The sequence below is a fragment of the Diaporthe batatas genome (genome assembly GCF_019321695.1).
Source record: "Diaporthe batatas strain CRI 302-4 chromosome Unknown Contig00002, whole genome shotgun sequence".
NCBI classification, from domain to species: domain Eukaryota; kingdom Fungi; phylum Ascomycota; class Sordariomycetes; order Diaporthales; family Diaporthaceae; genus Diaporthe; species Diaporthe batatas.
In genome coordinates, this window is record NW_025408549.1 from 626,675 (window position 1) to 650,209 (window position 23,535).

General features: G+C 56.8%; 9 protein-coding genes across 9 annotated transcripts; 5 read left to right on the forward strand and 4 right to left on the reverse strand.

The window, feature by feature from the left end:
* The first annotated feature begins 712 nt into the window (after positions 1 to 712).
* On the forward strand, positions 713 to 4,058 carry KVR01_001893 (uncharacterized protein). The gene is made up of 2 exons (XM_044785790.1): positions 713 to 1,316; positions 1,432 to 4,058. The coding sequence occupies exons 1-2, from the start codon at positions 1,281 to 1,283 to the stop codon at positions 1,864 to 1,866; spliced, it is 471 nt and encodes a 156-aa protein (XP_044649848.1). The 5' UTR covers positions 713 to 1,280; the 3' UTR covers positions 1,867 to 4,058.
* KVR01_001282 (uncharacterized protein) lies at positions 2,677 to 3,753 on the reverse strand (the record flags this gene model as incomplete). Its single annotated transcript, XM_044790439.1, has 1 exon — positions 2,677 to 3,753. The coding sequence occupies one exon, from the start codon at positions 3,751 to 3,753 to the stop codon at positions 2,677 to 2,679; it is 1,077 nt and encodes a 358-aa protein (XP_044649237.1).
* Positions 4,059 to 4,067: 9 nt separating the features above from the next.
* On the forward strand, positions 4,068 to 6,107 carry KVR01_001661 (uncharacterized protein). Its single transcript, XM_044784648.1, has 2 exons — positions 4,068 to 4,682; positions 4,739 to 6,107. Exons 1-2 carry the CDS (start codon positions 4,441 to 4,443, stop codon positions 5,919 to 5,921), a joined length of 1,425 nt encoding a protein of 474 aa, XP_044649616.1. The 5' UTR covers positions 4,068 to 4,440; the 3' UTR covers positions 5,922 to 6,107.
* Positions 6,108 to 6,269: 162 nt separating this feature from the next.
* KVR01_001732 (uncharacterized protein) lies at positions 6,270 to 9,093 on the reverse strand. The gene is made up of 3 exons (XM_044786522.1): positions 7,978 to 9,093; positions 7,370 to 7,909; positions 6,270 to 7,307 (listed from the first exon to the last, which is right to left on the reverse strand). Exons 1-3 carry the CDS (start codon positions 8,381 to 8,383, stop codon positions 6,889 to 6,891), a joined length of 1,365 nt encoding a protein of 454 aa, XP_044649687.1. The 5' UTR covers positions 8,384 to 9,093; the 3' UTR covers positions 6,270 to 6,888.
* Positions 9,094 to 9,279: 186 nt separating this feature from the next.
* Positions 9,280 to 15,823, reverse strand: KVR01_001961 (uncharacterized protein). Its single transcript, XM_044784076.1, has 3 exons — positions 15,562 to 15,823; positions 13,119 to 15,504; positions 9,280 to 12,996 (listed from the first exon to the last, which is right to left on the reverse strand). Exons 2-3 carry the CDS (start codon positions 13,949 to 13,951, stop codon positions 12,462 to 12,464), a joined length of 1,368 nt encoding a protein of 455 aa, XP_044649916.1. The 5' UTR covers positions 13,952 to 15,504; positions 15,562 to 15,823; the 3' UTR covers positions 9,280 to 12,461.
* Positions 9,877 to 11,010, forward strand: KVR01_001387 (uncharacterized protein; the record flags this gene model as incomplete). The annotated part of the gene is made up of 1 exon (XM_044783013.1): positions 9,877 to 11,010. The coding sequence occupies one exon, from the start codon at positions 9,877 to 9,879 to the stop codon at positions 11,008 to 11,010; it is 1,134 nt and encodes a 377-aa protein (XP_044649342.1).
* Positions 15,824 to 15,880: 57 nt separating the features above from the next.
* Positions 15,881 to 19,712, reverse strand: KVR01_001817 (uncharacterized protein). Its single transcript, XM_044787679.1, has 4 exons — positions 18,488 to 19,712; positions 17,351 to 18,437; positions 16,777 to 17,296; positions 15,881 to 16,693 (listed from the first exon to the last, which is right to left on the reverse strand). Exons 1-4 carry the CDS (start codon positions 18,740 to 18,742, stop codon positions 16,633 to 16,635), a joined length of 1,923 nt encoding a protein of 640 aa, XP_044649772.1. The 5' UTR covers positions 18,743 to 19,712; the 3' UTR covers positions 15,881 to 16,632.
* KVR01_001386 (D-tyrosyl-tRNA(Tyr) deacylase) lies at positions 19,421 to 21,099 on the forward strand. The gene is made up of 4 exons (XM_044787099.1): positions 19,421 to 19,806; positions 19,869 to 20,047; positions 20,111 to 20,347; positions 20,413 to 21,099. Exons 1-4 carry the CDS (start codon positions 19,800 to 19,802, stop codon positions 20,479 to 20,481), a joined length of 492 nt encoding a protein of 163 aa, XP_044649341.1. The 5' UTR covers positions 19,421 to 19,799; the 3' UTR covers positions 20,482 to 21,099.
* Positions 21,100 to 21,455: 356 nt separating this feature from the next.
* On the forward strand, positions 21,456 to 23,243 carry KVR01_001852 (uncharacterized protein). The gene is made up of 3 exons (XM_044794906.1): positions 21,456 to 21,547; positions 21,601 to 22,271; positions 22,356 to 23,243. Exons 2-3 carry the CDS (start codon positions 21,911 to 21,913, stop codon positions 23,174 to 23,176), a joined length of 1,182 nt encoding a protein of 393 aa, XP_044649807.1. The 5' UTR covers positions 21,456 to 21,547; positions 21,601 to 21,910; the 3' UTR covers positions 23,177 to 23,243.
* The last annotated feature ends 292 nt before the right edge of the window (positions 23,244 to 23,535 follow it).

Below are 23,535 nucleotides of genomic sequence, written 5' to 3' on the forward strand. Positions count from 1 at the left end.
GTGCACCTCTCAGTGCGCAGCCTCCTCTGAGATCCACGTCGTCTGTGGCGCAGGGTCAAGCAATAATAAGTGCCCAGGTGCAAAGGGGACACGAGACGAGAGGCTGCCCGTGGAGCCCGAGGTGGCATGGGCACTAACTATCATTGATGGATTCGACCAAAACTGCCGATGTGGTCTAGTCGATGAGTCAGAGCACTCCGTAGTAGACTGGGTCGTGTTTCCATGACAGCTCTTGCAATAACAAGATCGAGTGGATCAGAAGCCCGGATGCCCAAGTGGCTGGTGTGGTGACGACAAATGTCTCTCGCTGGAAGGCATGAATAACAGTGGGCCCTGGGTGGGCCTGGTGCCAGTTGGGCATTGGACAGGCCTCGATAACAACCCGTCCCGCCTGTTGATGATGTACCTAAGTACCTACCTAGGTAGCATGGCTCTCTAATAAGGCTGTTGTTAGACTCTGTATAATGCTACTCAGTAAAGATTTGGGCTTTTGGGTCATGCCAGTCTAGGATGCTTTCCTAGGACCACTGCCAGGGGGGGGGAGACAAGAAGGTAGATTTGAACATATATACCAAGCACCCCTCCCTCTCGCATCAACCAGAAATTGGCTCATGGCAAAAGACACCACGCGAAACATTCCAGTCCAACAAGTCAATAGGGCACATTGTACTCCGTAACTCAACCTTGGAAGCTGCAGACCCGGCTCCTCCCCCCCCACCCCCGCCCCCACCTGGCCACAGCTTCCAGCACAGCAAAAGGTTCGTTCGAGTTTGACACGCACCCCAAAAAGCTGGAAGTGGGTGCAGGTGTAGACAGGCGAAACATAGCGAGAAGTGGGATCAGTGCCGCCAGAGCCAGAGCCTAGAATCCCTCTTCGCCCGCCCGCCGCCTGCCGCCTGCCGCCCGCCGCCCGCCACCCGCGCCGGCTTTCAACTGTCCCTAGACTGGGCAAAGTGAGGGGGACCACACCCACTGCACTGCCCAAGCACCCGAGCCCATCCCACCTTCACCCAGAGCTTGGCTGCACTTGGTTTGGGGCCCAAAAAGAAGCACCCCGTTTGCTTCTTCCACTTCCACCTCGACCAAACCTTCGACCCTCTCAACCTCGCGAGAACGCCCCATCCATTACCCCAACTCGCTGCAGTCAAGAAATACAACACCAGCATTTTCTCGGTGCAGACCTACTACAATTGGACTCGAACCACCCGCTGCCCGCTCCTCCAAAGCCCCCTCCCCCCGCCGCGCCACACACACCCCTCCTCTTCCGCCATCTGCCCGCCATGAATCCCCTCCAGAAGAACAAGATCGACGTGAGCGTAAGTCCTTTCGCCTAACTCCCCACGACCGTCGGTCATGGGCGCTCTATCTCTCAAAGTCCTCAAGCACAATAAACACAATGGCACCTGCTGACCCAAGACCCCGCCCCAACAGTCCCTCACCCCCGAGGAGCAGCGCCTCTTCCGCCTGTACGGCAAGCTCCCTTCGCGCTCCGACCACTTCGCCAAGCACCTCAAGGAGCGCAAGTACTTTGACAGCGGCGACTACGCCATGTCCAAGGCCGGCAAGGGCGACGGCGTCGACACGGGCACCGTCGGCAGCCAACACCCCGTGCCCGAGAACATCCCCCACAACAGCGGCGGCAGCAGCAGCAACGGCGTCGGCGGAGCCACCGCCACCCCGCCCGGCCTCACCAAGAGCGGTAGCATCTCGGGCGCCTCTGGCGCCGGGGGCATCGGTGGCCTGGCCGGGAGTCCGGCCAAGGAGAGCTCCAGCGGGCTCGTCCGCGAGACGAGCGCCGAGGAGGACCCCGATAATAAGGAGAACGCCGGCGACGCGGCCCAGCAGGGAATCCCTATCAGGTCATGAGCGCTGGGCATTCGGGTGGTGATGGATGGGGTGGGTCGCCGTGGGCTGTGCCTCTTGACTCCTCACCGCGGGCCACTGCCGCGCGCAGGCCCGCCTCGGTTCACCACCTCGTCGGTTGAATTGTTTTGATTGGTCGCTCTGCAAACTCTCTTACTGTCTAGCCGAGGCTTGTTTGTTGCTTGCACGGAAACTCTTTCTCGAATTCGGTTCCATCATTGCGCAGGGCAGACCTTCTCTGTGTTACTATGCGCGTCGTGATGGCAGAATAGGGGTGTAAGGCGTTGAAAGGGATACCGGTACCAGGGGAAATTGTTGAGAAATGGATGACAAACATATCAAGTGTATTGGCCCCGGCAGTTTCTACGTTTCTTTCGTTTTGCTGATCCTTCTGATGTGTGCACGCGCACACACTGCATTCGCTACAGCATCATCTTCTTTTGTTTAGTCTGTCTATCCCCAATTTCACGATGCGCGCGCTCGCATGGCGTCCTGCTTATTACAACTCAAACACACGCACCGTTTGCCCAGAAACCACCCTCCCAGATTGACTGGCGGGATCGTGGAGTCATCGCGAGGTCGCTCGAGGCTGTGGAAAGCAGGCGCAAAAAGTGTCACTTGACAAGAGAGGGCTCAGCATCTCGAACGGGTCTTGTGTGTACGAAACCATGTACCTTCCACTTTGTCTATTTATTTGTAGCCGAACATGTCCTCTTTTTGAATGTTGCCTCCAAACGCCAGATGAGCCAACCCACGCACGGCCTTGTGGGGTGATCAGAAAACAGATTTTATAGCGCGACGACGCTGCCCTCCCTAGTCCAACGCCTTCTTAGCGAGCTCGAGCGCACCCTCGAAGGTCTTGTTCCCGCCAATGAAACCAGCCGCGTGAACGAAGACACAACCCGGCACGCCAGACACCTTGTCCAGCTCCTCGTCCCTTACTCCGCGCCACTCCTTGGGGAGGGCCTTGCGGCTCTCAAACGAGTCCTTGGTCACGGGCACCGTCTGTACCCTCCATTTGGCGTCTGGTGTGGGCTTCTCTGGGTACAGGACATACAACACCTTGCCGGCCTCCTTGTTCTCGTCCTCCAAGGCGTACAGGTGGTCCTTCCACGGGCAGCTCTGGCCGCTCAGCACCATTATCCTGCCTTGCGCGTCGTACTGCGGCCTCTCGGCGAAGGCCTTTTCTACGAGGGCGCGTGCCGGCAGCCAGGCGCTGACGAAATAGTCTAGTGCCCTGTCAAACTCCTCTCCAATCCGCTGGCTCGCGGTGATAAACTTGTCATCCTCAGCCGCCTGCGCCTCGACAGGGTCGCTGGGCGTGGGGTCGTTCCAGTTTGCGTTCAGGCGGCCAACCATGGCACCCAGCGTGAAGCCGCCGTCGCTGAACCTCTTCTCCAGACCGGCGGCGGCGATACCCTCCGAGTCGTACACGCTCACACCGTTGTCGTTGGCATCCACGGCCTCGACGAACGATTCGTAGACCTTGTTGTAGATCAGGTCGACCTCGCTGCTGCCCTCGGCGGCGGCGGCTGCGGCGCGCCTGTTGGCGATGATCTCCTTGCCAAAGTGCATGTAGACCAGGCCGGCGGAGCTCAGCTTGGTGCTGCGGCCGGGGAAGACTGTGGTGAAGCCCCGCTGGTGGTGGTCGAAGCGGCGGCGGTCGGCGTCGTACTCGCCGCCGACGTCGACGACGGTATCGCAGGTCTCGAGGACCTTGGGGTCGCGAGAGCGGATCAGGCGGGCGCCATGGTAGCGCGGGACATGGGTGCGCAGCATGTGGACGGCCAGGGCCTCGTCGGCGTGGAAGTGGCCATTGTGGGTGCCGATGGTGACGGCGGAGGACGAGTCGCTGGTCTTGAGGCGCTTTGAGGCAGATTCGGCGGCCATCTTGAGAAAAGGAAGACGCCGGAGCACGGTACGGGCAGCAATGATGGCGGGGGAGGTTGCGGGTTGTTTTGGTGGGGGTCTGCTGGCTGGGCTGGCTGGGTATGGTGGGAAGACGCAGGATGGGGAAATTTCAAACATTGACATCAAGATGCCACGAGCAAAATTGAGCTGCTGCCCATTCGCCCCCTGCGGGCAGGTGGGACGCGGGACGTGGAGCTGTTGAGCACTCACAGGGGAGGGAGCTTGGGCCAGAGGTCCCTCTGTGCCAGCCTGCCAGCCTGCCAGCCTGCCCAGGTGAGTCGAGGCAGGGGCTAGCCAGGTCCATGTCGAAACCAGCCGAGAACCTACCTGCCTGCCGCGTCGCGAAGCGTGTTCTTATAAGCAAGGTGATAGACTAGATAACTCGCAACACCAACCGCAGCGTACACCAGCCAGGCCGGCTGCTCAGCCCGACGCTTCCTTCACCCCCTAGACCGCGCGCCCCAAAACACCAACGCCATCAACAGCAGCTCGGCTCCATCTCAACCTCGTGCCTTGTAAAGAAGCTCCAGGACCTGGTATCCATCGACTTGTCTCCAAAACAACCTCTCCCGGGAACCCGCATCGCAATTCCCTGCAATCCCTTGGCTGCATCACGGTTCGTCCACAACAAAGGGCAGCATTCTTAGCACGGGCTGCCGCCAAACAATGCATGCCGGTTCCAACAGTCGCATTCGCAGCAACTCAGCCATGGCCGATGACGATATGAAGCACGAGGATGGCGGTCCCGACGTCAGGATGGCCGACTCGAAGCCCACCTACAAGTCGTGGAAGAAGAAGTACCGCAAGATGCGAATCAAGTTCGACCAGAAGATGTCGCAGGGCGAGGACCTCTACCAACAGGAAGTCAAGGCCATGAGGAAGATTAAGCAATTGGCCATCTACAACGAGTCCGTCTGTCCGCACGCCTGCCACTTCAATCGCCCCGTGCTAACCTTCGATGCAGCCGCCTCCTCGACCTACTCACAGACATCAACAACCGCCCACAGATCCCCACAGAGAAACGCATCGATGTCAGCCTTGACATTCCTTCTGATGCCGAGGAAGGTCTCATCCTCGGCATCGACAGGGCGCCCCGGCCTGGCCCTCGTCCCGCCAAGTCACTGAAAGACCTCATCAAGGACACGCCACACCTTGATTTCGCCGCCACCGCTGAGCGCCTCCCTGAGCTCGCAGCAGACCTTCTTACCGGCATAGACTCACCCGCCGCTGAGGCCACCCACCAGCAACACCCGCCCTCGTTCCTTACTGCCGACGACATTGACAACTACTTGTGGGAGGTTGACATGCAGGCCAGGGCTGAAGCCGAGGAGCGTGGCGAAGACGTCGAGATGCTCCCCACGCTCGCCCCTCTGGCCCGTGATAGCGCCGCTGGCAGCCATGGTGCCGGAATCCGTGGTGCCACCCCCTCTTCGGGTCTTCCTAATGCCAAAGACACCTCGGCTGCCGGAGCCAGCAGCATCAGCACCACGAGCCGGGACTTTGCGCTACGGAATCCAGTGAGTGTATACAACTGGCTGAGGAAGAACGCACCAAAGACTTTCCTACAAGACAACGAGACCGGCGAGGAAAAGAAGGAGAGGGGCCACAGCGGCGAGAAGCAGTCTCGCAAGGCCCACCGCGCGATAGATGAGGATGATGACGACGACGAGGCTCGAACTCCTGCCAGGAAGGCGACAGGCGCAGGCCGCAAACCGAGCGGCGAAGGCGGACGGGCAAGCACGGGGGCAGCGCGTGCCAAGGGCGAACGGGCACCCAAGGCCGAGCGGGCACCCAAGAGGGCCAAGGCAGCGTCCGGTAAGGTCAAGCGGCAGTCGATGGACGAGACTATGTATGACCTGGACGATGAGATCGGCTTGCAGGCCGCGAATGCGAAGGCATCCGCCACCAAAGGCAAGCGAAAGCGCGTGGCCGTTGACGACGACACGGGCTACCGCCCTAAGGGAGGGTCAAGCCGTAGGCCGATCAAGAGACGCACCAAGATGGGTGGCTCTGTCACCTTGTATCCAGACGACAGCATCGAGGCTTCTGGCAAAGTCGACAGTCCGCTGGGGAAGAAGGCGGCAAAATTGAGGGACTCGGCCGATGAGACAGCATCGGTAGACGCAGAGGCCGAGATGGAGGAATGAACCGTCTAAGATTTTGCTGGAGGAGCACACAGCCGGAGAGGAGTAGGGGGAGGTACCTATGTTTTATTCAATATGTTTCGCTGCAATTTCGCGGTGGGAGAGAGCCCGCAGTCAAGAAGGCTGCATCCTGCGACGGGATATTGGACGAATTAGTTGAATTCGAGTTTTTTTTGTTATCCTTCGAAACCCTGCCTGAAGCCACCCATGTTGTGCGCACCGAATCGGACGCTTTGCGCATGAAAGTGCGCATGAAAAGAGTACGAGCAGCAATACATGCTCTGCCATAGTAGCCCACAATCAGTAGCAGTGGCCTTCCAGAATATATATATATACTGGCCGGGTTAGCCCAAACAAGTACGGTGAAGCGCAGATATGGCGTGCGACTGGGATGTATCGTGCCCTCAAGCACACCCGCCTCACGAGAGCCAGCTTGTTGGTGGCAACTTCAAGAGCCAAGGCACGCATCCAATTGCAAATCGGCGAGGTCACCCTTCTGTCTGCCCCGGTACTGCTCTCTTTGATTTTGTGTATTTACATTTTATACGAGCTGACCCATCGGCGGCTTCTTGTATCCCTGTATCCTGTATTCCAACGTCTTCTCTTGTCTTTGACTTTATGATTGCGCGTCATAGAGCAGCTCGACAGAAACACAGTAGCGCGCAGATGAAATGAAATCGAACAAGTCCAAAAGCGGATTTGTCAGACGGCCGACTATGCAAGAACAACAATAAAGTAGAAAGACGGGTGCCTCCCTCCAGAGTACAGTAAGTGACGGAGCCTGTCTCTGCCCAGACAAGAATACAATATGACTTGGTCTCGCCTCGTACCAGTCAGTGTCGACTTGGACTCGTTCGCTCCAGCATATCCTGGTTCACTCAGATCTTTTCCACTGCGATGGCGCATGAAGGCCCCATGCAGGAGACTGAGGTCGACCTCCGTGGCTCGAAATTTCCTGAGCATCTCATCATCACAACTTCTGCTTCAGCAGACCCTTCATTCTCCTCTCGACGGCGTTCAGGTATTCGGTGGTGGTAACGTGGTCTTGGCCCTTGCCGCATGCCAATGCCAGGTCCTTGGTCATGATGCCGTCCTTGTCCACGGTGTCGATGCAGGCTTTCTCCAAGCTCTCGGCGAAGGCGACCAACTCCGGAGTGTTGTCCAGCTGTCCACGCTTGGCAAGACCACGGGTCCATGCGAAGATAGATGCGATTGGGTTAGTGGAGGTGGGGTTGCCCTTCTGATGCTCGCGGTAGTGCCTGGTGACTGTGCCGTGGGCAGCCTCGGATTCGAAGGTCTTGCCGTCAGGGGTGATGAGCACAGAGGTCATGAGGCCCAGGGAGCCGAAACCTTGGGCGACGATGTCAGATTGCACGTCACCGTCGTAGTCTATTTGAAATGTCAGTAAAGGTATTCATTCTCGAAGCGAAGAAGGCGGCCGTTTCACTCACTCTTCAGAGCCATGACGTATCCGCCCTTGCTCTTGATCATCTGGGCCACCATGTCGTCGATCAGGCGGTGCTCATACCAGATGCCCTTCTTCTCGAACTCTGGCTTGTACTGGGTGTCGTACAGCTCCTGGAAGATGTCCTTGAAGCGGCCATCGTACTTCTTCAGGATGGTGTTCTTGGTGCTCATGTACAGAGGCAGGCCCTGGTCGAGGGCGATCTTGAAGCTAGAGTGCGCGAAGCCAGTGATGCTCTCGTCAGTGTTGTACTGGGTCTGGGCGACACCGCCACCGCTCTTGAAATCGTAGACCTCGATCTCCTCGGGCGCGCCGCCGTTGGCAGGGGTGTAGACCATGGAGAGCTTTCCGGGGCCGGGAATGACACGGTCCTTTGCGCGGTACTGGTCGCCAAATGCGTGGCGGCCGATGACAATGGGCTTCTCCCAGCCAGGGATGAGCCGCGGAATGCGGGGGATGATGATCGACTCGCGGAAGACGGTGCCGCCGAGAATGTTGCGGATTGTGCCGTTGGGGGACAGCCACACTGAGCGCTGATCAGTCACGGAACCGCAGCACGGCAGAGCTCCGCCTCTTGAGGGCGGAGGGACTCACTCTTCTTGAGCTTAAACTCCTCCACGCGCTGCTCGTCGGGGGTGATGGTGGCGCACTTGACCCCGACGCTGTACTTCTGGATGGCCTCGGCGGCGTCGACAGTGACCTTGTCGTCGGTCTTGTCACGGTACTCGAGGCCCAGGTCGTAGTACTTGAGGTCGATGTCCAGGTAAGGGTGGATGAACTTGTTCTTGATGTCCTCCCAGATGATGCGAGTCATCTCGTCGCCGTCCAGCTCGACGACGGGGTTCTTGACCTTGATCTTGGGAACAGTGGCCATTGTGCGCATGATTCCTGCGACCCTGAGGGCGGGGACTGCCTCTGTGACCGGAGAAAGCCTGAAGCTGGGGCGAGCAGAGGCGAACGCCGTGCGACGAAGAGTCGCTGCTGCGGCCGCGGGACGCATGACGGGCGGGCTGGAGGGTGGGGGAACCTTGGAAGCGGTACTAAGGCTCGTGAGGCAGTCTACCCAGGTAGCCTGTGTTACAAAAAAGGGCCTAGCAGGGCAGGTTTCGTGGTACAGAGTACAGTCTGCAGACAGCAGCTCAGGAGCCGAGGTTGAGAGAGGCGCGGGACTTGGAGCAGGAGTAGGCCCAGCGAGAGTCGACAGTAATAACAGCAAGGAAGGCGCCGAGGGTCGCAGCCGACGGTTTCTCCGTCTCGCAGATCTCTGCACTACTATGTATGGCCGCAAAAAACAAGTGGGCCGGCCGTGAGGTGAGCTGGGATCTGGCTCCGATACCCGGATGGTCTATAGCCGCAGAACGGAGGAGAGCCCACTTTCGGCGTGGTCGGCTCGTTGGTAGTGGTAGTAGGCAATTGAATGTCGTATAAGCAAGTATGGCACCGACGACGATATGGAGGAGGGAGGAGGAGTCGGCAGGAGAGAAGCAGGAGAGCTCTGAGCGGTTTTGAGGCAGGGAGGGGAGGGGCCTTATGACAGTTGGCAGTTTGGGCTCGTTGATACCTTGGTAACCTCCATGGCTGATTGATAGATACATAGGTACTTAAGTACCTGCACCCGCCATGGTGGTCCTGAAGTGCCTGTTGGAGATTCGGCCAGAGATGCCGCGGCACATTTCCAGATGCAACTCTGCTACAAGGACTGCACTCGAGCACCTAGGTACCCGGTACCTGGGTACCCACTGTGCCTACCCGCGGCGTACGGAGCAGTGTACTTCCCACCTTCCCTGCACGAGCTTCCCCGCAGTCGCTAAGCAGGACCCTTGGCCAACCTGGTCTGAGGGTGGGGGCAAAACCTGGGGAAAGCGTCACAAGTCGAGGATAGATCGTCGCAGTTCCGTCTGACTTGCTGGTGCGAAACAGCCACCCGGCGGGACCTGGACTCGGTGCCGCCAAGGGACCGACCCCAGCTGTTTCTTCACTGACCGAGCCATCCAGCCATCCAGCCATCCAGCCATCCTACCAGCTGCCTGCCAGTTCGCAATGGCTTCACGCGTGCCCAGCGTGGTGCATGCGCGAGAGGCCTTCCTGAAGTCCCCCGAGACTTGTCGACGGCTGCGAGGCTGTCAGGAACCACATGCTTCCCCACAACCCGGCAGCCGATGCCAGGATCAGCCGTGGGCTTATGTGCGGCTCATCTCTGTGGGTTCGCGCCGGCTTTGCTACCTACCTAGGTACTTACTGCATAGTACCGGGTATGTAGTGAGCAGTGGGCTGCATCGCCATCACCATGCAGATTGGCTGATAAGCAGCTCATTCACGCCTCATGGCGGGGTTCCGCACGTCACCACTGCGGCATTGTACCACTCAATCCGTCCTCATGGCCGTGGTGCTGGGTATAAATACCACCCACGGATCCATGAGCGTGTGCATGACATCTTGTCAAGCCGCCTGGCCACACCGCCGAGGGCAACATTACTGTGACTTTGACGGAATATGCGTCTTCGCCCCCTTGTGCTGGCCGCTGCGGTGGCTTCCTCTCGCCTGGCCTCTCAAGACCCCCGCGTCCAGGTCGCTCTGACCCTCGACACGCCCTGTAATGGCGTCAGCACAACCCAAGACGGCCGCCTCTTTGTTCTCTACGCCCGCGTCGACGGCACGCAGGCCATGGGCCTGCCCGAGGTGGTCGAGTGGGTCAACGGTACCACCGTCCCGTACCCAGACTCACGGTGGAACTCATATGCCGGCCCGGACAGTGACAGTGACCCGTCCACTACCCTCGTACGCGTCAATAGCCAGCGTGTCGACCCCGCTGGCAACCTGTGGCTGGTCGACACCGGATCTCCTGGCTTCGGCAGCCCTGTCATCCTTCCCCAAGGCCCCAAGCTGGTTGTCGTCGACACAAGCACAAATGAGGTCGCACGTGTCTACCCCATGGGGAACGTGACACTTTCCGACAGCCTGCTGGACGACGTACGATTCGACTCCACTGGAGCCAGGGCCTACCTGACCGACGCCGGCGCCGGCGGCGCGCTTATCGTCCTTGACCTGGACAGCGGTCATGCTGTGCGGCTCCTGGAAGGCGACCTGTCTGTCGGGGCGTTCACGCCCCCGAGCGGTGAGGGCACCATCCTGCGGTCTTCCTCAGGGGAGCCCTCGTACGTACATGCGGACCAGCTAGAGGTCAGCCCGGACGGAAAGTGGCTCTACTATCAGCCCGCCTCCGGAGGCATGTCGCGTATCGAGACAAGGTTCCTTGACGAGGCGTTCTACAACTCATCCATGGCAAGCTTGGGCGTCTTGTCTGGCCATGTTGAGCCGTATGCGCTGACGCCGTCCACCGGCGGGACCGCTATCGACTCCGAGGGGAACATTTATGTCAGTGACACGGACCGTCACGCTGTTGAAAAGATCTATCCCAATGGCACGAGGACAACAATTGTCCGGGACGAGAGACTGCTCTGGGTTGATGCGATGTGGGTTGACAACCAGAACAGGCTGTGGCTGCCGGCTGCGCAGTTGAACCGGGGAGCTCCTTTCCAGCCGGACGGCCAGAGCCAGATCACAAAGCCGTTGCATGTATATACGATTGACATAGGCCTTGGGCCATCTCCTATTGATCACAGGTGAGCCGTTGCGCATGCTTAAAAGTTTAAGGCTACACGTGATCAAAGGCGATATGGTTGCAAAAATGCTTTGAGAACGGGCTATGGCCCCGGACCCCAATCACCATAACAGATTGGTAATTGAATATGCTTCGTCCTGTAGGACGTAGACGCAGTGAAACTGGGAAAGTTGTAGTGATCAACATGAGATCGACCACGTCCTCATTGGCTATTGTTCATAACGGAAACAGGTTGTGCGTATAATGGCAGCCCACGTGCAATTAAATTATACATCACCTACTTAAGTAGGCAGATTTACAGTTATAGAAAGCACTTCTGACGGCGTTTAAAAGGCAAATGATGGCGTGGGAACTTTCCTGGCAAAGTTTCGTCATCCGAGCAATATGTGTATGAATTTTACACTGCCACAACACTGACAGAAGCCCTCGCCTCTTATCCTCATGCTGTGTAACCGCACCAACGTATAACCACCAACAAGCACCGGTCTCTCCACACCATCTTAGTCGGCTGACATTGCGCCTCGCCCAACGCCAACCCAATCTTCTGAGTGAAAAATGCACTTCAACCTCATAATACGCCGTTACGCCTGTCAGTCTGCCTTGAATCGCCATACCGCGCCACACCGCACCCCTCCAAAGCGAACCAAGCAAGGCAGCCCCATGAGCTGGAGAAAACAAGAGCACAGAGCGATAGTTGTAAAGGGAAAAAGAAAAAGAAAAAAGAGGAAAGAAAAAAACAAAGGCAGAGAAAAAAAGGATGTGAACATTGAAGCCATGCTCTGAAGAGCCCGATCCAGGCTGCCGATGATCCTGGGATGCTCCAAAGACGCCATGGATATGGGAACTCTGTAGACAGCAGCAGCAACGGAAAAGCCACGAGGCACTGTGTCAAGCAAACACCAGGCGCCGGGAGATTGACGCGATATGCAAGTGGGAAGGGCGACAGGAAATACGCAAAACTTCAAAAATTGGGGGTTACAAGAACAGAATAAAGCCCATTGAACCTTCCCTTTCCGCCCGCCTCGACCTCCTGCTTTGCGCGTGTCAGTGGGTGTGCGGGTGCCTCATAAAGAAGCAGAAGTGTTGAAATAAAAGCATGCATGGGGACAAGGCAACAAGGCAACAAGGCAGAGCGCGAACGCAAGCCCGATGGGAAAATGCGGCAAGACAGCCTCGCGTAGCCCAAGCTGGTGCCTTGCCTCCCGGCTTGGAGAACTGCTGTCTGCCTGCCTGCAGGGTGCGGTCGCCGCCGCGGGTGACACGACGTCAATCCTTCAGCGAAGCGTGATAGACACGTTGCAACCCAGCTCCGGAGCGCCAATCCACCCACAGAGACGAGACAGAAGCTCGAGTCCAATCGGCACAACACCCGCCATCTCCCCCCCCCCACACACCCTTCACCCCCCGCCAACAACCGACAGGAGTGGCCACCCGGCTCCTCCCGTCAGTCAGTCAGTCAGTAAGCCCTCGAGGACGAGGAAGAGCCCTTGATACCCATCCTCTTGCGGGCGCTTATGCGCTCGGGCTCCAGCATCTGCCCGCAGTCGCGGCACTCCCACCCGGACCGCGAGTTGGAAACCTTGCGCAGGCACTTTGTACAGCGCCACCAGGTGCTGGAGATGTTGCGGTCGTCGAACCAGCTGGCGGACTCCTTCCCGTTGCGCCGCGTTATGTCCTCCCGGTGATACTCGCGGTAGTGCGCACGGCAATGGTCCTTGCGGCCAAAGGCCCCGATCCCGGCTGCGGTGCTGCTGCCGCCGGCGCCGGGGGACGTGACTGTCTCCATGAGGCTGGACGTTGTCGTCGCACCCCCGGTTGCTGCCACGGCCTTTTCGCTCCGCGGGCACCGGTTGTAGTCGCAGAAGTACACGTCCGGGGGCTTCAGGTGCACGTGCTTTATGTGTCGGTCCAGGTCGGCCGACCGCCGAAAGGCCTTCTGCCGGCAGCCGTCATATAGGCAGACGTATTCTGGTGCTTGGGTTGCCATGACGCTGTGCAGTGTTAGCCTGGCATGGCTCGAAACCGTGACAAAAGATGTGTAGGGTCAAGTGGACAAGTGTTGGATGAGGTGTAGTTACATTCTGTCAATCCGGATGTAGTTTGGCACTCTTACCTGCTTGACTGTCTGTTGACAGGGCCTGTCACGGCCGACTGAGAACTGTACGCGCTTTTGTACCGGGCGCTACTTGTGTCGGTCCAAGGGGTAGCGTAGGTGCTACCTGTGGTGGACGTAGTAGATCTTGGTGCTGGTAATGGGTTACTAGGGTAGTGGGTGAAGTCGAAGTTGTAGCTGAAGTTGTCCAAGTTTGGGGAGGCTTGATATGTCGTTGGGGACCCCAAGGAAGCCGTGTCGTCGGAAATCCCGGACAAACTTCTTTGTAGGCTCCCGTTGTAGTTGCTATAGTCTACCAAGTCGTTGGCATCAAAACCGAAACTGTTGTAAGCCGTGGGCACTCGTATGTAGTCGAATCGATCGCCAGACATCCTGGCATGGGCACGCCGGCCACCGGCAAGGCTTATGAAGAGGAACGCGGCTATGTGGAATGCGGAGAGCGGATGGAGAATACTGCGGGAAAAGAATTCACAAAGCGAGCAGGGGCAGGATCTTGCCGCAAATTGATCAAAGGCACTTCTCAGAGATGAATTGCTATGCCCGGAGGTAGATGAAGAGGACGCTGAAGCTAAAAGGGTTCGCCCTCGACTATGGCTGATATATGTAATTATCTTGATCCGGGAGCTGGACGGGCGCCGTTTGACAATGAGAGAGCAAGTCTGGTGTGGCAGGGCACGGGCTTGGTAAAACTGGCACTTTGGACATATGAGGCGAGCAAACGACACCGACAACGAGACATGGGATGATGGGGACAAGCGATTTATTGGTCCGACTGGTTGGGCGTTTGCTCCCCATGGCCACGATGAACGATGTCGGCATAGGCGATGAGGCATAAATATGCAGGACCACCAGGACAACACAGAAGACGGTCATAATGGCCTCGGAGCCCCGCAAGACGCGATGGAAGCGTCGCTGACGGGCAAGGAGCTTCGGCAGGGAGAAGAGGCTCAACTGCAGGTTGACTCACCCATGGCTTCTAGAAGATGATACAGCCACTTAGCCTGAGACTCTGCCCAATTGCGGACATGCAGGACCGGAATAACAGAGCGAAGGATAAGCGTAGGCGGGGCCCATGTAGAGAAAGCTGGCGCCGGTGTGCTGTCAGGGGTGACGGGCTATCAAATCAGAGCTCGGCGAGCCAGGTACCGACGTCAAGTGCCAGGCACACGCGCCAGAGGGCCGAGTCCCAAGTAGAGAGCGTGCAGTAAAAGGCTCAAGTAACGGTGAGGACGGGGCGGTGACATCAAGCAAGCCCGCAGTAGGGGTGTATCCCGATCGAGGCCTGATAATCTGCAGATGACGGTCGCCTCGACGGGGCTGACAAGCACGCTCGTGCCGTCGAATAGAAGCGAGGCAAGTGGACGACGTGATGCCCATAGCCGACGAACAAGGGTGAAAACATGGCGGGGATGTTGCAAGAGGCAGGGAGAGCAGTGGGTCCACATAGGGATGAGCCGCGATGCAGGGTGGACGAGGCTTGTGGGCAGGGAAACGAAGAGGGTGTGGTGGGCCAAGCGTGTGTTCCCATCTGTTTGCACGTCACCTCCACCCTTGGGACGACAAGATATCGGTGGCCGCTTGGCCACCTGGTACCAGCAAACTGGGAGACATGTCGACGGAATCCTCTCGGCACCAGTGAGCCATTTTGTTTGCTCACAGCGAGGCCATCGAGACGGGATGAAGGAGCACGCGCAGCCGATCACGAGGGCGCGCTGTGTGCTGCGGTTCCAAGCTCGCGAAGGCGACGATGTAGTCCCCCCGAGGTACTTGTTGACCAGTGAGGCGTGGTGGGGGCTGAGGCAGAGAGTGAGAGTGAAGAGTGAGCGTGAGAGACATGCATGTCGTCCGGGCCAGGGCTCTCTGCAGGTCTCAAGATGCGGAGCCGGCGTGCGTGACACATGAATGTAGTCGTTAATGTAGGCTCGGCGAGGAGCCCGCGCCACACAGCAGCACCAGACCAGGACGGCCAGCCTGCCAGCCTCAACTCTCGGCTAAGAGCAGAGCTGCTGTTAGTCGGGTCCGCTATCTGGTTCGCCCGCCGCCAAGGATCGCAGCGTGGTTCGCCCGACAGTCTGCCTCAGCTGCCTCAGCTGCCTCGACTGCCTCAACTGCCTCAACTGCCCCATCGAGCCAAGATGTCGGCCCTGCGTGTCCTGCTTTTGTCGTGCTAGCCACACCTGTTTTGACGCTGCGGAGGGGGCCTCGCACGGCGATCCCATCGCCTGGTCAGCAGGCCCGTCCAAGGGGCGGCAAAAGGCCGAAAATGCCTCGATCTTGAAGCCAGTTCGAAATCCTTCACGGCCCCAAACCCCTGGGGTAGCTTCTGGTACCGATGATAGGGTGCCTGGGCCTGGGCCTGGGCCGGGGCCGAGGTCGAGCTCTTGACCTGCAGGGCTGGTAATTAATGACATGGTGCTGAAGAAACCACGCACGACGCGCTTACTTGCTTAAGAAGCTGGGACGTGAGCAGGCCGGGGCTGCAGTGGTGGGCAAAACATGAAGGCGCACATGGCAGTCTGGCAGTGCCAGCGTTGATTGCCGCACGTCGGGTCCCGTCTAGGCAGCAGTTGTTGACCACTGGGCACAGCCACCGGCAGCCTGTCGAAGCTCGGAAGCTCGGGGGCTCAGCAGCGGCCCAGAGCAATAGGGAGGGAGGGGTGGGGGCGCTGAGAAGAAGAACACAGCAACAACAGCAACAAGGGGGGAAAAATAAAAAATAAAAAAAATAAACAATTTCCAGAATTGCAAGCAGGAAAGTAAGTGAACACGGCAGATCGATCAGGCAGCTGGAGCCACACGAGGCAAAATAAGAAGGCAACCGGATGGACCTCATAACATATAAGAGATGACTTGGGCCTGCTCTGCTCCAGCTGCGTGCGTCGGGCACCAGTGCATCCATCCACTTGGGCTTTGCATGCAGGCAGATCGATAGTGAGGCAGGACAGCAAGCATGAGCTTGCAAGCAACGGATTCGCGGTGGGTGTCGCAGTCTAGTCGCAGTCTAGTCTCCGTCCACATACACCTGGTCGGGGGACATGTTGTTTTGCTGGCAGCAAGCGGCATGAATCATATTCTGTGAATGAGACCGGGAGACCGGAGGCTCTGACACGCACGTATATACCTCCTGCCTTGTCTAGCTGCATGTTGGTATGATGTCCTAGAGTGCGCGTGTCGCCTCAACGCCTCCGTTGCCTTGCAATGTAGACCCATTGTCGCCAATACACACACGTACAAAATCCCGGAACTGGCATCCCGGGGCTCCCCCCAGCCTCCCCCGCAGACAGGCGAATGGACACCAGTTCCCCATCGCACCAGGCTCATCGACAGAACATACCTGCCTCCCCGGACCCGCCCGCCGAGCAACAACAGCGTGATGCCGCCGTCCTCCCCAGCAGTCCCGCCCGAGTGCGGAGCCTACCCCTGCTGGTCGTTGCCGGGGCATTAATGTAAACATCAGCCTGTAAACCACCGTCCGGGCCTGGGCCACTGCCTGTATCCCACCCTCTGCCATCTTCTAGACTTCGTCCTCGAGGAATTTGTAGGCGAACTTGAAATCGGCCTTCCTGCGGTTCATCCTGTGGGGAACATGTTAGCAGCCAGCGCAATGCAGAAGGGCTGGCTGGGCCATCCCTCGCGGCGGCGTGTTGGGGAGACTGACCACGTCGATTCGTAGTCAAAGAATCGGTATGTGCCCTGTTCGAACTCCTCGGTGATGTTCTTGGGCTCCTCGTGCCTCTGGAACCACGTCTGGTATTGCTTGTGGAACCTCCACGCCTGGTCCTTGAGCGCTTTGGCGGCCAGGTATTGTTGATACGTGCCCTGCTTGTAGTAAAATGCATAGAACAGGGTATCATTGTCCACCTTGGTCGGCTGGTACAGTTGGGGGTTGTCCATGATTTGAAGCGGCTCCTTGGGCCACGTCTTGTTCGTGTTCCAGTAGCTTTCGGGGTAGTAGTTGCGAGGCGCCTCAGCGTCCGCAACGTCGGGCGCCATCTTCCTAGAAGCCGCCAGCAATCGCTGCGCCGCAGGCGACGTGGCAGGTGCGATAGGATTTGATTTTGTTGCCTCCCACGACTCGACGAGGTCGTCCAGAGAGGACGGGAGGTGGTATATGGATTCCTCCTCCGACCCTGGCTCGGAAGACTTGACGCCGTTGGCCACGCCGTTCGTATGAGGTGCTGCAAGACGGTCAGTGCGGGGCAATCTTGACGGGGTTTTGCCATGGGTGCTACCTGTCGATGCCTCAGCTGGCTCTGCAGGCGCCGACGCCTTGCCTGTCGCACGCGCGGGCGCAGGCTTCGCGGCCTCGGGTTTGGGCGTGGAAGTTGCGGGTGTAGGAGCACTCGCGGCTGCAACAGGCGCGGCCGGTGGGTGTTTCGCCTCCGCCTGCTGTGGCTGAGGTGCCGCTATCTGTGCTGACGAGATGCTCGGTGAACTCGTTGAACTCGTCTTCGACTGGTTCGCTACCGAGGAAATGCCAACCGCAGGGTGCGCACTTGGCGGGGGTGGGAGCGGCGCGATCCCCACGTTGTTCTTGTCTGCTGCCGCCGCTGCCGCAGACGCATATTTCAGGCCCTCCCCGGGTGGTCTCGTTGGCACGGACGCCGGTTTCATTCCATTATTACCCGGTATTGGGCCGCTGATGGTAGGTAACGACGGGGTCGAGAGCGTTGCGAGTGTCGGCAGTGGTGATTTCAGTTGAGACGACGGCTTCCTCGCTGCTGGGTTGCCAGCATCTGCCGATGGTTTCTCCTTTCCTTTTGCTGTGGCACTCGAGGACCTGCCCTCCGTTTCTGTCACGTCGTCTGCCACAGACTGGTTGTCCTGACTGGAGATCTTGTCGTTCTCCTGGTTCATGCCGAACACGTCCTCTTCCTCTTCGAGATTCAGGTCGTCGTACATCTCGTCGTCGTCCATGTATTCCTGCGACGTGCCCTCCTCGACGTAGTACCGAATGGAATCCTTGAGATCAAACACCTGATCTGCCTCGACACCACCGTTCATTAGGGACCTCCGAATTAGCTCGAGCTTGCCCTGATGCCACTTGTGTTTCTCGATGACGTTCTCGATGTTGGCTATCGCCTCCGCGTCATCCTTCTTGGCCTTCTTCCCCTTCTTCATGCCGGCCTGTAATTGTTCCACGTCGGCCTCCATCTTCTCAATTTGTTCCTCCAGTACGTCGATCTGCGAGCCGAGGAAGTCGCTAGCTTCGAGCTTGGCTTTCTCCTTAGGGTCCAGCTTTGCAGCAGCAGACAGTCCTTCTTTCGAGAACGCCTTTGTCTTCATCGTCTTCTCCACGGCCTTGAACTTTTCCATCCGCTGGACCACAGTTAGCCTCTCGCACCAGAAGGTTTCACCGCCAGACGCACCGTCTCAATCGTCCTCCTCTGCTCTATCAATGGACCCTTGTCCTTGATGTCGTTGCTGGCAGCCCATGTCTTGATCTGGTCCCGTAGCCTCTGCAGCTTCTTTATCTCCCGTTTGAGACTGTCTTCGAGCTTTTCCTTCTGTGCCGGGTTATTTGACTGCTCGATCTTCTCGTATATCTCGTCAAATTCAATGACGCCTTCGGTGACTTTCTTGAAGGTCTTGTCGACCTCCTGCGCCAGTTTCCGTGCTGCCATGTCGAGGCCGTAGTGCCCTGGGGGGCATCCGAGGAAAGGTGAAGCAGGGAAAACGGTATGCTATCGAGTTGACAAAGGGCACCCGCGACCGTAACTCGTCGAGGTGTGGTGGTCCGATTGGTCGTGCTGCTTTGGAGGAGGGTACCAGGTTGTTGGCCCAGGGCCGAGGGTCGAGCCCGTCAGAGATGAGTGGTGGTGGATCAAATACCTGCCGGGTATGGCCAGGCGTCCGTTTGTGAGTAGGGATGAGGTCGAGGTGGGTGTTGATGCGTCTCTGGTGTTGGGAAGCAGCCGTTGGGGCAGTCAGTCGGGAAGAAGAGGTCACAAGGCTACCAGCCAATGCTGAGGTTCAGCACTAGGTAGCCAAACAGCTGGAGTGCGGTTGCTGGGAGGGTCATTAGCCTACGATGTACCCCCTGTTAGTAATTGGCAGGCTGGGAGCCAGCCTTCGAGGTCAGCTTTGGGGCCGAGAGGAGCTAAATTCCGTTGGAACGGTCGGTCGGTGGTTTCAAAATGCCCTCTGGCCCCCAAACAACCCACATTCATCCGTTTTGTGAGCTTGGATGAGCTGCGACTCTGTTGGGTCTTATCTGGCACAGCAGTCAGGATACATGCCATCTGGGCTTCAACAGACGTCAGCCGTTCAATGAGGCAGTGAGGGCCCGCCTTGGGGCACGGGCCATGCAGCCTGGCAGGCTCTCTCCAGCCGCTCGTACCAATCTGCCAATCTGCCAACCAGGCCTGGTCATGGACATCTGGACCCACCCTACACCAGCTGTGAATTCGGTCACCCAATCTTGAAATAGATCTATCTGCCCCCATGTGCCAGCGACCTACCCATGGCCTGACCTAGGCCCTTACACTCAATCTGACTTGTCTAATCTCACACATGATACCGGCGTTTTTGCAGCTGCAAAAGAGGTCCTCCAAGGGGCTGGATAAGGCCATCTAGATTTACCCGAGGAGGCGTGTTTGGCCCTGTCTGTCCAGGCAAATTGTGCAGCTTGACAACTTGACTGCTTGTACCAGAAACTGTAGCCCCAGCCCCAGCCTCAGGATGAAGGGTGAGTCAATCCCTACATTCCCGTTCGCCTGTGTCTTCACATTCCTTATCTGTTATCTGCAGCCATACTACAGCGAGTGCTTTCAGCATCTGTCACTGTGGAAAAGGAGCTTGTCTCCTCGATAGGCAAGGGCGTTCTGGTCTTTGCTGCTGTGGCGCCAGGGGACACAGAAAAAGAGGCCGACAGCCTTGCAGCTAAGGTCATCAAGCTGAAATTGTGGGACGATGAAAATGGAGGAAGGGTATTTAGCCCCCTAATACCACTTTCACACTCAGCTGAGCCCCTTGTCTGACCTTTTGTACAGTGGAAGAAGAACGTACAAGACATTGGAGGCGAGGTCCTTTGCGTCTCTCAGTTTACCTTGCTCGCCTCCACCAAGAAAGGCAATAAACCAAGCTTCCACCAAGCCCTAGCGCCGGATGAGGCAAAACGGCTGTACCACTACTTTCTCAGCAAGGTAAAGGAGGGTTACTCGGCAGAAAAAGTGAAAGATGGGGTCTTTCAAGCCATGATGGAAGTTGCACTAGTAAATGATGGGCCGGTAGGTCAATCTATTCTTATTCGTTTAAGCTACACAGGATTTACTTGCTGACGTTTTTTTGACAGGTAACATTGGAACTCACAGCTGGAAGGCAACAGGAAGTAGGGGAACCAGCCAAGCCAGGCAGCATCTAATGGCCACGGGCCTCTCATTGAACACCGATCCACGCCCAGACTCATTCTAGGCCTGTCCAGCCCTGGGCTTGCCTCCTTGTTTTCCTACTTGAGCCAAAGGATTGGAGTGCTGGTGAAAGTATTTTTCCACCAGGCCTCATGGTTTTGAGCTCACTATATTCATCTTTAGAAAACCTTAGAGTCTAGATCATGAAGACTGTCTTCAGTGATTCTCCACGGGAAGTTAGAATTCCAACACGAGGACACCTTTTCCTGTTTAAGTGACGACTGTCTTCGCATTCTAGTAAGTACCTAAGTACCCTACAACATACCCTGCAGGCAGCTTGAATCCAAGGGGGAACCTGCAATGGTGTGGGTGTAACAACTACTGGATTCCAAGTTTGGGCGACTTGGAATTGTGGCCTGTTGGCTGGGGCGTCTGTCGTGCAGTAGTCTACCGATCTGTCTCAAAATTTTGTTTATACTTTAGTAATGAGTTCAGCACAAAATCCATTTCTATGAGAAGTAAAGGACATTGGAGCAGAAGACAGTAAAGTTCTTTCAACATACACAGATGTGTCTTGTAGGAATAAGAGCTGAGCCCAATGCATGCACTGAGGGCTTGGAATGGTCTGATTGGAATACATTATTTGTAATTAAGGAGCACATAATCTACCATTAGGGGGCTATATTGTTTGTTGTGCCTGCAAGTGTTAGATAGATATTACTAATAGAGTTCTTTATGCCAATTGGTCTTGTTTGGCTAGCTAGCACCAATAGATAGCACACATCTAGCCACAAGACCTAAATCTTTTCACCGTGGGTGAGTGGCTTGGCAGTTACTAGAACATTCATATGCACTGCAGATAATTAGGGTAGAGGCAGCACACACTCTCCATAGGGCAAAAGAATATAGCCCTGAAGCAGATCTGTACCTAGGTACCTAGGTAGTCATGCAGACCCAGTAATGAGATTGTGAACACCACAAAGTTGAGGTTTAGGATGGCTGGAATGCGTGCGTTGCGCAATAGCGGCCGCCAATGAAGCATCTTGCTCAGCCCACCAAGAAAGAGCACCACAGTACAGAGTACCTGCCCCTCCTGAACCCCGCCTTCCGGCCCTGAGCTGAGCTCTTGACAGGGATATGGCTCAGGAACGAGCCCCGCTTGATGGCTGCATAGAAGGTTCACGAAGAACAACCAGCCTTTGTTGGTGAGATGGGAGGAAGCCACAAACATTCCTGCTCTTGACTGCTGCCTGCATAAAGCTTCAAACCCACCCTTCCAAGCGTTGTCTGGCACCTTCCAATTGGTCCCATTGCGGCCTTCTTCGAACTCGTCACACCTCCAAGGTTGTTCCACGACCACCCACCGCTTCGTCTCGGTCCGTTTGAGGCGTATCTGCTGCGCATACGACTTGAGCAACGTCCCACAAGCACCACTTTCCGAAGATGGCATCTGAGGATTCAAAGCCCGCAACACGCAGCCGCGTCTTTTTTGACATCAGCATTGGCCAGCGCCCTGCCGGCCGTGTTGTGCTGGAGCTGTACAACGACGTCGTGCCCAAGACGGCAGAGAACTTCCGTGCCCTTTGCACAGGCGAGAAGGGCGTTGGCAAGGCCGGCAAGCCTCTACACTACAAGGGCTCTGGCTTTCACCGTGTCATCAAGCAGTTTATGATCCAGGGTGGTGACTTCACCGCTGGAAATGGCACCGGCGGCGAATCCATCTATGGCGAGAAGTTCGAGGACGAGAATTTCAACCTCAAGCACGAGAAGCCCTTCCTTTTGTCCATGGCAAACGCCGGCCCCGGTAAGTTTACGCCCCGCCGCTCGTTGCTCGCTGCATCCCGTACCACATGCCTGGGTAGTGCCAGCTAACAGATGTGTTTGGCAGGTACCAACGGTTCACAATTCTTTATCACCACCGTCCCTACCCCCCACCTGGACGGCAAGCACGTTGTCTTCGGCGAGGTCCTCACTGGAAAGTCCATCGTCCGTCAGATCGAGAACCTCCCCACCGAGTCGGGAGATAAGCCCAAGAAGGACGCGGTGATCGCCGACTGCGGCGAGCTCGTGGGCGAGGAGGCGGAGCTCGCCACCGCCGCAACCAGCAAGCCCGACGCGCTCGGCGACCCCTACGAAGACTTCCCCGAGGACGAGCTCTCCAAGCAGGACGGCACGGCCACCGACGGCAAGAAGGCCGAGGAGCTCCCCGCACAGAAGGTGCTGCAGATCGCCTCTGAGTGCAAGGAGTTTGGTAACAAGGCCTTCAAGGCGGGCGACGTGGCCACCGCTCTGGACAAGTACGAAAAGGGGCTGCGCTACCTCAACGAGGACCCAGACCTGGATGCTGTGGGTGACGCCGCGGCGTCTGCGGACATCAAGGCCAAGATGGACGCGGTGCGCTTCACGCTCAACAACAACGCCGCCCTAATGAACATCAAGCTCTCCAACTGGGAGAGCGCCGCGAACCACGCGACCTCGGCTCTCGACGTGGGCGGTCTCAAGGACGCGGAGAAGGCCAAGGCGCTGTTCCGCCGCGGCCAGGCTCACGTGCGCCTGAGGGATGAGGACAATGCGGTGGCGGATCTCACAGCCGCGAACAAGCTGGTACCTGGCGACGCTGCCATCGCCAAGGAGCTGGCCGATGTGAAGAAGAGCATCGCCGCGCGCGTAGCCAAGGAGAAGGCCGCCTACAAGAAGTTCTTTACTTAAACAGCTCATCATCCTACAGCTAGTCACAAGATAGAGAGGGTAAGAATATTATAATTGTTCTAAAGAGTCTTGAAAGAAAAACTATTCTCTCTTTTTTTATCTCTTTTTTTTTAAAAAAAAAAAGTATATAATATTATAAATAAAATATTTATAATTTCTTTTTATATTTTTAAAGTTTTTAAGTATTTTTTAATTATATTATAAATAATTAAATAAATTAAATTTATTATATAAAATATATTCTAAAAGTTTCTTTTAAAATTCTTTATAATATTTATAATATTATTTATTTATAATATTTATAATATAAAAATATAAAAATATAAAATATAAAAATATAAAAATATAAAAATATAAAA

Bases quoted from the DNA above. Each gene is read 5' to 3' on its own strand.
- KVR01_001852 (XM_044794906.1), top strand. From the start codon at position 21,911: ATGGCATCTGAGGATTCAAAGCCCGCAACACGCAGCCGCGTCTTTTTT. The intron at 22,272-22,355 runs GTAAGTTTACGC...TGTGTTTGGCAG, and splicing joins CATGGCAAACGCCGGCCCCG to GTACCAACGGTTCACAATTC.
- KVR01_001817 (XM_044787679.1), bottom strand. From the start codon at position 18,742: ATGGCAGCACGGAAACTGGCGCAGGAGGTCGACAAGACCTTCAAGAAA. The intron at 18,438-18,487 runs GTGCGTCTGGCG...ACTGTGGTCCAG, and splicing joins AGAGGAGGACGATTGAGACG to CGGATGGAAAAGTTCAAGGC. The intron at 16,694-16,776 runs GTCAGTCTCCCC...TGTTCCCCACAG, and splicing joins TTTGACTACGAATCGACGTG to GATGAACCGCAGGAAGGCCG.
- KVR01_001961 (XM_044784076.1), bottom strand. From the start codon at position 13,951: ATGCCTCATCGCCTATGCCGACATCGTTCATCGTGGCCATGGGGAGCA. The intron at 12,997-13,118 runs GTAAGAGTGCCA...AACACTGCACAG, and splicing joins GTCAACAGACAGTCAAGCAG to CGTCATGGCAACCCAAGCAC.
- KVR01_001386 (XM_044787099.1), top strand. The intron at 20,048-20,110 runs GTATTTAGCCCC...CCTTTTGTACAG, and splicing joins ACGATGAAAATGGAGGAAGG to TGGAAGAAGAACGTACAAGA. The intron at 20,348-20,412 runs GTAGGTCAATCT...TTTTTTTGACAG, and splicing joins CACTAGTAAATGATGGGCCG to GTAACATTGGAACTCACAGC.
- KVR01_001732 (XM_044786522.1), bottom strand. From the start codon at position 8,383: ATGCGTCCCGCGGCCGCAGCAGCGACTCTTCGTCGCACGGCGTTCGCC. The intron at 7,910-7,977 runs GTGAGTCCCTCC...ATCAGCGCTCAG, and splicing joins GGAGTTTAAGCTCAAGAAGA to TGTGGCTGTCCCCCAACGGC. The intron at 7,308-7,369 runs GTGAGTGAAACG...CATTTCAAATAG, and splicing joins ATACGTCATGGCTCTGAAGA to ACTACGACGGTGACGTGCAA.
- KVR01_001893 (XM_044785790.1), top strand. From the start codon at position 1,281: ATGAATCCCCTCCAGAAGAACAAGATCGACGTGAGC. The intron at 1,317-1,431 runs GTAAGTCCTTTC...CCGCCCCAACAG, and splicing joins AGAACAAGATCGACGTGAGC to TCCCTCACCCCCGAGGAGCA.
- KVR01_001661 (XM_044784648.1), top strand. From the start codon at position 4,441: ATGCATGCCGGTTCCAACAGTCGCATTCGCAGCAACTCAGCCATGGCC. The intron at 4,683-4,738 runs GTCCGTCTGTCC...CCTTCGATGCAG, and splicing joins CAATTGGCCATCTACAACGA to CCGCCTCCTCGACCTACTCA.